Source organism: Stylophora pistillata, chromosome 13 (assembly GCF_964205215.1).
Source record: "Stylophora pistillata chromosome 13, jaStyPist1.2, whole genome shotgun sequence".
NCBI classification, from domain to species: Eukaryota; Metazoa; Cnidaria; class Anthozoa; order Scleractinia; family Pocilloporidae; genus Stylophora; species Stylophora pistillata.
The window spans coordinates 12,515,560-12,525,559 of record NC_142531.1 but is presented as its reverse complement, the minus strand read 5'-3'; the positions used below and the strand labels follow the sequence as shown (position 1 = coordinate 12,525,559).

Below are 10,000 nucleotides of genomic sequence, written 5' to 3'. Positions count from 1 at the left end.
ACCAAAGATCTGAAAGATGAGAGGGCCCACCCGGGTGGGAGGTAACTTTCGTCACGGCCATCACGGAACCGTCACGCTGAAGTGCGTCACTATTGTTAGTCATTTTCTCCACTGCGTGACATCCGGCACAGGGAAATTTCCGGGGGAACGTTGAGATCCACGATCCGAACTTCCTAACAACCAAAATCCAAAATCCGGGATCAGAAACTGGATAAAACCGCGATCCGCTGTGATCATAGGATCCGCAGATCCGTTGAAATTTCGCTCTGAATCCAGAATCCGGGATAAAATATTTACCAAATCCGCCGATCCGTAGACCTATTCACCCCCCTCCTGTAGGTAGCCGTCTTTCTCAGATTCTTACGGAGGAAGATATCCCAGGAGCATCGCTTCAAGGAAGAAATCCGACTGCTCTAAAACAGATGAACTTCGTTTTTGGTTAAAATGTCATGGCGATCCAGCAAAGGGGTTAAAAACAAGGCACAATTGGCGCAAAGGCAAGTACAGTATTTGTCAGTCGTGCGTGATACTTCTTATAATTAAACAGATTTTAATATCGTACAAGAAGATCAAAGGATTTTAGGAATTACTTTTCTAAATGAAATGTTGATGAAATGATTAATAGTTTTTCAACTTTTCATTTTAAAGAGTTCTTGAATATGTTGCGTGTGGTCGTGATAAAGATGTTGTGGATCCCGATAAAAATCTGATATACAAGCGTCGGAAGGAGAGACAAGAACAACTCGCTCAAAGTGATGCGATGCATGAGGAAAGAACTGTTAAATTTTCATCAGCTGGATGGTCTATAAATTTGCAACGCATGCCATTATTCACAAGGGCAGAGATGGATTTACATATTTCTAAATCTGGAAAAAACTTGGACAAAAATAAACAGAACCATGCGGTTCCAACAAGCATGAAAAAGGCAAAAACATTTCTTCTTGATGAATATCTGAAGGACTTAACTTGCGCAAGTGACGACCATTATTTCTTTTTTAAATGCTTGTGTTACCATAGTTTCAAAAAAATTGAGCCACCCCATAAATTACAAGTTGCACTTTGTTTAGTAACTGGAGCTGTTAAATATGCCTCATGTACATGTGTAGCAGGAACTGTTGGTTTTTGCAATCATGTGCTGGCTGTTATGATGAAACTCTGTAAGTTCAGTTTGTATTGTTGTCAAGATATCAAGGACTTGGAAAATGCCTCTGATATGACACAAGCTAAGGCATACACTTCAAGTTTACAACTATGGCACAGGCCTGTAAGAGGGGATAAAATCAAGCCCCAACCTGTCATGGAACTTGAGGTAAAAAAGGTGAATTTAGATGCAGAATATAACCCTGATAGTGGAGTAAGGTGCTTGTTGTATGAAGCTAGGAAAAATTTGGGTACACAGGCATCTGATGAGGCTTTGTTAAAAGACAAACTTCAAAAGATCAACCCTAAGTTTTCCCTGTCTCAAATTATGTCTACGGGTTGTACCAACTTACAGGAAACAAAATTTGGAAAATGTCCAAGTGGCTCCTATGCAAGTTACCAGTTACAGTTCACAGAGTCTAATTTTCAAGTTTTCTGTAATATTGACTCAATGCCAAGAGTGGACTGTCATAATGAACAAAATGCTATTTCTGTATATCCTCCATTTCCTTTGCAACAATCTGAGCCATATGAAAAGCCAGATGATTTAAGAAGCAGCCAGGAAGCACTCCTGGAACATTTAATTGTTCATGAGGTAAAGCTTAATACCATCGAGAAGAAAACAATTGAACAAGTAGCATCAGAAGAATGGCAGGCAGAAAGAAAATTTCGGTATACAGCATCTAATTTCCACACAATTGTAAAAAGGCAAAGGAATCATGACACTCTAGTAAACAACTTGCTTCATCCCAAACCATTTACTGCCAAACAAACTGCACATGGGAAAACCCACAAGCCTGTAGCCTTAAAGGAGTACAAAAAATATATGTTTTCAACAAGGAATCCAGTTTCAGTGTTCAAAAGTGGTCTTGTTGTCAGTATGGCCTCTTCCTTTTTAGCAGCATCACCAAATGGCAAGGTCATTGACCAAGGCTGTAGCAAGCCTTTTGGGTTGGTAGAGGTTAAATGTCCTTACACAAAATTTCATGTTAGTCCCTTAGAAGCATGTGCAGATGAAAGTTTCTTCGCAGAAAATGTAAATGGAAAGCCAAGGCTGAAAAGGGAGTATCAGTACTACTTCCAGATACAGGGTCAACTAGGTATTACAGGAGCAAGTTGGTGTGACTTTGTTATCTATACTAACAAAGGCATAAGTATAGAGAGGATTGTAATTGATCCTCAATTCTGAGAAGTATTGAATGAAGACCTAAAGAACAGCTATTTTGAACATTTCATAGCACCAGCCTCTGTAGAGTTCAGTAACCATTAGAAGGGTTAACTACCACAATCTAATCTTGTCACGAGTAAAGAGAATTGTGTCTCATACCTAACTGGATATGCTTAAACCAAAATGGTCTGCATAATAAGATAGCTTTGAGGATAAAGCTTTTGTAAGTTTAGTACCTCTTTATTATTTGATTTTAAGATCTTTGGAACTACATGTAAAACTTACATCTTAAAGTGTTTGGGACTGAAAGCAAGCGAATCACATCCTTAGTTTTAGTTGGCTTAGAAAATAGTTAACCTGAGAGATATCATCAAGTTTACATTTATTAAATTGACTGAAATTCTGTAGTGTACCTCAGAGCTCTGTCTAACTCAGTGTTAAGTGGAAATGAGAGGGTCCTGAATGTTACATAAAAAGGCACAGACACTCCACATTTGGTTTACTACCCCAAACAAACTGAGGGGTACAACACTATCCCATAAGTGAAAATTCTTGATTTTGTTGATAGCCCGTTCAACATGTATTCTAACAGAAGCAATTTCTTGAGCCTTGATAACATCTTGTGCTGTCATTTGGCTATTGGAACCTAAAAAGGGGGGAATGTTTAGGGTTACACCCAGTGGGAGTAGGTCTTCAATTGTAAAACCTTTATCGGCCATCACAGTGTCACCATTGTCAAACTCCAACTTCAAGAAACCACTTCATTCAACAATTTCACGATCCGAAATGCTTCCACTATATAGCTGACTGATAAAAGTTATAGCTCCACTGGGAGCAATTCCAACTAAGCCTTTTAGAGTTACATGGTTCTTATAGGAGCTGAACAGTTTGGAATTCAACAGAAGGCTGGAAGGCATTTGGCATCTTATTTCCGTACAATCGATTATTACATGGGTGGAAGAGTACTTCTCTTTAAAGCTGTCATGCATTGTAGCTCTTATGACCTCCCTATTAGGCCATATAGATACTTGACCAAATTTTAAATACATATAATTAATCCAAGAAAGGAATGTTCTGCTTACTGTCGATTGTGAAATACCAAACAAGTGAGCCAGATGTTTTTCCGAAAATCCTCTTCTCAGTCTGCACAGAACAAGGAAGAACTCCTCGCTGGGTTCTAAGCCTCTTCGTCTACCTATGCTTGTACATCCCTCTGGTTCCTCGTTTCCACCATCGTAAACTCCTTTTGAACAGTTCTTTCTTTTGATGAACAGTACCTGATGGTTTCTCCTTTCGATCCAGTATTTAAAAATTCAAACAGCATTAAATGTTGCTAAGTTAGGAAATCCAGTATAAAAGGCAATGTCCTCGTCGGTAGTAAAATTGCGTGGTTGAAAAAGGCGGGAATCTTTAAGATTCAACTGGCGTTTTAATACCTCTATTTCAGCCTTTAACTTCGCATTTTCGAGTTCAAAACCTCGAATACTTACAAGTTCTTTAACTTCTCCTGTTTGATCTCCACACGAATTTAAGCTGCTTTCCACATCATGATAACTAATAGCTGCTGATGAAGTACAGGTTTCAAAAATTGCTTTAGCTGCATTTGCAGTTGTTTGACTTTGACTTTGAGATTGTTGCAACTCCTTGTTTGAACACCCTGTTATAGAAGAAATATTGCGACATTTAGGAGGTGCTCTCTTTTTCGGAGATCCTGCTTTGGACCACGAAAATCGAGATGGAATTACCCCTGCCTTCACATAAACACGCCGACCTCCAACAGCTTTAACCAAGTCCTCGGGCTTAAAATGACGAGAGCAGATCTTCGTGTTTTCGCTGACTCTAAACTCTTTTCCTTCGTCTCGACGAATGGCATGGAGCCAACGCTTTTTGAGGATAGTGTCGTCCAAAAATTTAAAGTAAGAAATTTTCTCCCCACTTTCGGTTCTGTACTTCTTTTTGGTACAGTTTGGCACGCAACAGTTTTGCGGCATTTTCAAAAACTGGCGCTCTTCACATCAGGCGGCCATTTTTATTTACTTGGCCCAAGTAGCCTCGTTTTCAAGTTAAACGCTCCCAGTCTCTTTTCGTTCTGCATGGGGTGTGTAACGTATAGTAACAGTTTAAGAAGGAGATGTATAACGTATCAGTAACAGTCGACGCAACACCCACCGAATCGCTCAAATTCGCCATTTAGAGCGAATATATGAACTTCAAATATTCATTGTATCTGATTTATCATCACGGGTTTATTACGAATCAACTTAACGGTCTGCTCCCAGTGCCGCTTGTTAGCTCAATTGGTAGAGCGCTGCACTAGTATCGCAGAGGTCAGTGATTCGAATCCCGTACAGGCCTGATTTTTTTCAGGTCTGATTTTCGCTATTGCATAAATAGCGCTCTCTACTGCGAGGATCGTGCATCATACGTACATTCCTTTATGTGTCGAATAAACAACCAGACTCGTCGCTTGTCTGGGCCCCCTGTGAAATAACTCGTTCGCGTCTGAATCTGTTATGGTCATTGGTGATGTTTATCTTTCTTTGTTTGCCATGAGATCCTTAAAAACTTTACTAGACACAAAACGAATTGCATTCTACTAAAGATCTTGTCTAGAAAGCTAAGTTTTGTTAAAAAGTCTGACCGATTGACAGTAGTTACTAAAACAAGGAATGACCTACAATGATCTACAATGACCTACAATTACCTAATATGAGCAACTGTAAGATCCCTGTAATGAAGTAAACGAAGATTTTAGAAAAAATGCAAAAAAAAAAAAACAGGAGATATGTGTGCATTAACGTAACGTGTTTGCTTTTTGTCTACTGAATAACAGGCCAATTATACATGTCTCATTATAATACGGTGTATTATAATGAGACATGTATAATGACGATAATACGGTGGCTCATAAGTGCCATGCAAAAATTGTGATTTTTTTATCGTTTTAGCGACTTTTTTAGCGACTTTTTTAGCGACTTTTTTAGCGACTTTTTTAGCGACTTTTTTAGCGACTTTTTTAGCGACTTTTTTAGCGACTTTTTTAGCGACTTTTTAGCGACCGAAGTAATGCGGGCTCAAGTTGCTTCTCAAGAGAAGATGGCGGAACTCGAAACCGAAATCAATGAGGTAAATAACTCTCAGGTTCACGGTATTCACTGGAATTCACTAAATTTGCATAAAATAGCGCAGATTTCAACTTAACGCATTTTTCTGCTTATAGATATGCGAGTTTCTCGCAAAAAGAGAGATTCGAGACGAAGTGATCGCTCGATTCAGGAACGAGAAGGTATGCAGTGAACTTAATTGTCTGGACATGATCACCATCCCGATAGTTTTTTCGATAAATAACTATCCTAACTTGTCTTCCCCACTGCTGTAGTTCACCGCTGTTTGAGCCACCTTTGCATGCGTCAAAAATGCGTTGCATAACCCTTAAATAGAAATATTGAAAGGATCAAACATAAACAGCCAGGAAACAATCATTAATTAGACTCGTCAGAGATCTTTATTATCCAGTCAGATGCAAATTCATGGACTTGAATAAGTTTGAAACTCGTTAAAATGAATCAACCAGATAGAAGGAAATAATATTCCTTTTTCAGACGTTGCTGTATTGATGGCATTTATAATTTTAATGCAGTTTCTATTTCCTATTTTTTAGATGGATTATTCGGCAGTAAATACTGCCTCAGATGAACAATTGCAAGAGTTAGGACCATTGCGAAGGGGAGATCTGCTGTCCTTAAGAAGCTTTGTAAATGAAAAGTTGCGAGGTGAGAGTAGAGATGAGAAGAAAAGAAAGCTGCTTGATCTCCTCAAAAAAAGGGTAAAACCAAAGAAAAAGAGAGCCGAAGAAAAGGCAAGTACAGAGCCAGGACCCTCTAACCAAATTATAAATGGCTACCGTAAAGTTCAGTTTGGCTGGCTGCACTATGACCCGCAACAGAATAGGTATGTTGGAGTTCGCCTTGCAAAAGGAGGTGGGACTAGAACTGTGAGAGCAGAACGTAGCTCAGATGTTCGTGATTTGATTGCTTTGGGTAAATCAATTTTCTTCCCAGGTGGTATGAGCTTTTATGGTAGATTTGAAGACATGACATCAACACTTGGAAACTTCAAAGGTGATCAGATATCCTTTGCAAACTTCACTTTGGCCAGATACATAACCAACCATGCCCTGACCACAGTCAGACTTTATTTGATGACAAGATCAGTTGAAAAGGAAAGTCAAGGGTGTGACGCAGAGTTGCCAGAGGTTTTTGAAGTGGATAGGAAGCCAACCAAAGTTCATGCTAAGAAAGAATGCAATGATGATGCCAACCATGGTGGACTGATGGGCACTTGTGCTGAACGTGAGACCATTAAAGCCCAACAGGACAGGGAGTATGAAGAGTCCCTGGCAGCTGACCGAGCAAAAGAAAAACAAAAGCTGGAGATTGAGGAGGCAACCAAGAGGCAAATGGAGTTGCAAGCTGCACGTAAGAGAAGACTACCTCCTGAACCTGTAGTTAATGAAGCTCGTGCTGTTGTCTCAGTCCGTCATGTTACCTTGGGTATTCAAAGACGGGCTTTTAGAGCAAGTGATGAAATGGGTGCAGTGTATGACTGGATTGGCTCTCTAAGTACCAAGCCAGAATCATTTGCCCTTTCAGGGTGTGGGCTGCCAGAACTGATGCCATCATTATCTGTTATGGTGGCAGACAAATCCATATTGAATATGCAGGAAACACAGGGCATGCCTTCTTATCCTGAAGATGGATTAAACTTTCTAGGATTTGGAAATCTGGAAGATTTAAGCAACCTGGATGTCACAGTACCTGATCTATGGTGTACTATGGATGATTTCAACTTCAATGCGACCTTACCAACAGCCTTTATGGAAAGGGACTTTGCCATGTAAGTGGTCATGTTGTTAGCCCATGAACTGAAAAAGTGATGTTAATCGATGTTTATTACATATTTGAAGTACAATGTGCTTTTCAATTAGACATTGTTATAACATAATTAGAATAAACCCACTACCTATTGACTAGAATCCATCAGCATTCCAGTAGGTGCATTACCATTTTTTCTACTCTGCATGTCACTGCATTCAAATGGAATGACTGTGCACATTGTAATAATTTTACAGAGTTGGGCTGTTTGTGTCTGTGTGGAATTTTATGAAATGAAAATTTATTTTATCAATTCAAAATCTTCGTTGGAAAGAGTAAGAAATGTGTTAATTTTATGAAGAATAAAACCACAACCATTCCACCAATGCTAAAAAGTGTTGTTTGTAATCTGTAAAGATGTTGAAGTTAATGATCCAGGGAACTTACATTTACATGCTCACTAATCCTACAGCCAAAACAATCCTGAAGTCACCCATGTTACTGAGGACAGAATTCCTAGTGTGGTCAACAGTGGTGGTACTAAGGACAGCAGCCTTATTCTAGCCAATAGTAATGCTACTGACGACAGCAGCGCTAGTCAAGCAAACAATAGTGCTACTCAGGACAGCAGCCCTAGTGTAGCTAATAATAATGCTACTCAGGACAGCAGCCCTAGTGTGGCCAATAATAACGCTACTCAGGACAGCAGCCCTCGTGTGGCCAATAATAAAGCTACTCAGGACAGCAGCCCTAGTCCAGCCAACAATAATGCTACTGAGGACAGCAACCTCACTGTAGCCAACAATGATGCTACTCAGGACAGCAACCTTAGTGTAGCCAACAATAGTGCCACTCAGGTCAGCAATCCAAGCAGGTACGTTCTTGAGTTGACTTTGACACAGAAAAGACATGAGCATATCATGAAGTCATCAGTTAGCATGCATTATCACTTAGGCTAGGTGGTCTTTTCTGCATGAAATAACAGTAGTTACAGGAACAGAAAATTAAGTAATGCATTGATCAATGTCTTAAACCAATGATCAAACATGTTTGGCAATAACTGGGTACAGATCCTTTCTAAACAAATTTTCAACAAATTTATTGATAAATAGATCAATTAATATAGAAATAAATGAAAAATGAATTAATTACATTTGCTAATTAAAGGTGAGTACATTGTGGGAGGTGTGGTGGCCCCATGGTTAGTGCGCCTAACTCGGCAGCAAATGATCTAGGCTCAAGCCCTGGCCAGGGACATTGTGTTGTGTTCTTGGGCAAGACACTTTTCCCTTACAGTGCCTCTCTCCACCTAGGGCATGAATGGGTACTGGCAATTTTAATGCTGGAGGGTAGACGTGCAATGGACTAGCATCTCATCCAGGGTGGAGTAGAAATACTCCTGCTCACTTCATGCTACAGAAATGGGGATAAGATAAGATAAGCTCCAGCCTGATGGGCTGCTTACGAGCCTTACTTGGCTGGTAAGCAGAATTTACCTACCTTACATTGGGATCAAAACTGTTGTCAAACAGCATAACAAAACTATTTCATATTGCTTTTCTGGTTGTAGGACCACACAAAGGGGTACCAGACACAGTCAGACAAACCGTGTAAGCTCTCAGGGTGTTTTATTTCTTTTCATTACTCTAAATGTATCCCCACAGATGATCATGATGGTACTTTTAAGTCCTGTGTCATTCAGTTTACCTTCTTTTCTGAACATACACCCTGTTTTTTGCCGTAAATTGTAACCCTATGGCAAAAATCTACAGTGTAACAGATATAAATACACCAAGGCAAAAAATTATTAAATGGAGAAATAATTGGAAAAGAACTTCAAAGGTGGGCTAGTACTAATTTTTGTCTTCTTTTTATGGCTGAGGGCATATTAATCCCTTTTAATGAAATTAATAATAAATAATAATAATTGACAATTTTTTATAGCACCCTATCCGATAGCCCTAAGGCATTTTGCAATCAAGGTGAAACATTAAAAATAACAAATAACATATTAAATCCTGCCGGCATGTGTTATTCCTGTTACTTTTTATATATTTTGGTGGCTTCCAGTGCCTTTCAACTTCAATACCAAACTGAGGATATCAGGTAACACTAGAAAGAGGTGAAGAAATCACCTGCCCTTGGGAGATTTTCTGGTATTAATTTCTTGTGATGTTTTTATCTTTAGGGTTTTCAGTTTCGGCAAATTTATTTGTCACAATTGGTGAGTGGTACATCCGAGACAGAAACCCTGGTAGGAAAATATTATTTTGTAATTATTATTGAAGTGATTTTATACTTAACCTATAAAATAGGTTATGGATCAACTGATACACCTCATTACTCATGAATCTACACAAACCACAGCATGCTGCTGTGAAACCAAAACCTTCTTGAGCAAAGCTGCTTTGAAGGCTAAACTGTAAGAAAAGTGTGCACTTCTTAAGAGATTTCTAATCCTAAAAAAGAAACTTTTTTATTAAAAATAAAAGCAAAAATCAGTTACAGAAATAAGTGCACAATCCTTACCCAATTTCGAAACAAAACTCCTGAAAAACCATTGTGATACTTATATAGCTTATATCAGGGGGTACCATCCTCCCCCGCCCACTGGGCCGCACAGTCAACTTCGCATTTTCTACTCAAGTTATTACGTAGTATGGTCTTCAGTCTATGGTGATGGCAGATTATTTTTTTCCGGCAGGAAAATACCACCTCTACAAATACAGAGCACTTTTCAGAAGGTGAGAATACAATCAAGAAACTTACGAAGACATTTTAGTCAAGCCTGTTTTTAAGATGGAATTTTGCTTCCATT

The 10,000-nt window shown here is 39.1% G+C and overlaps 2 protein-coding genes and 1 pseudogene across 7 annotated transcripts in view; 2 read left to right on the top strand and 1 right to left on the bottom strand.

Annotated features, from left to right (window-relative positions):
- Positions 1-214, bottom strand: part of LOC148717689 (uncharacterized) — a 3,166-nt gene extending 2,952 nt beyond the window's left edge. For all 3 annotated transcript variants that reach the window (XR_015994639.1, XR_015994640.1, XM_088743150.1), the window contains exon 1: positions 1-214. This exon is cut by the window's left edge and continues 118 nt beyond it. The gene's annotated coding sequence lies outside the window, so the exon portion shown is untranslated.
- An 844-nt stretch (positions 215-1,058) lies between these two features.
- On the top strand, positions 1,059-2,410 carry LOC148717688 (uncharacterized; annotated as a pseudogene).
- A 2,834-nt stretch (positions 2,411-5,244) lies between these two features.
- Positions 5,245-10,000, top strand: part of LOC148717687 (uncharacterized) — a 6,705-nt gene continuing 1,949 nt past the window's right edge. The window contains exons 1-8 of one of the 4 annotated variants that reach the window (XM_088743147.1): positions 5,246-5,434; positions 5,529-5,594; positions 5,970-6,259; positions 6,467-7,204; positions 7,655-8,056; positions 8,753-8,792; positions 9,371-9,436; positions 9,887-9,926. In XM_088743147.1, coding sequence (XP_088599273.1) covers positions 5,375-5,434; positions 5,529-5,594; positions 5,970-6,259; positions 6,467-7,204; positions 7,655-8,056; positions 8,753-8,792; positions 9,371-9,436; positions 9,887-9,926 — 1,702 coding nt within the window. In that variant the 5' untranslated portion in view covers positions 5,246-5,374. Of the gene's footprint in view, positions 5,435-5,528; positions 5,595-5,969; positions 7,205-7,654; positions 8,057-8,752; positions 8,793-9,370; positions 9,437-9,886; positions 9,927-10,000 lie in introns of those variants that run through there. The other 3 variants (XM_088743146.1, XM_088743144.1, XM_088743148.1) reach the window with 3 other exon arrangements.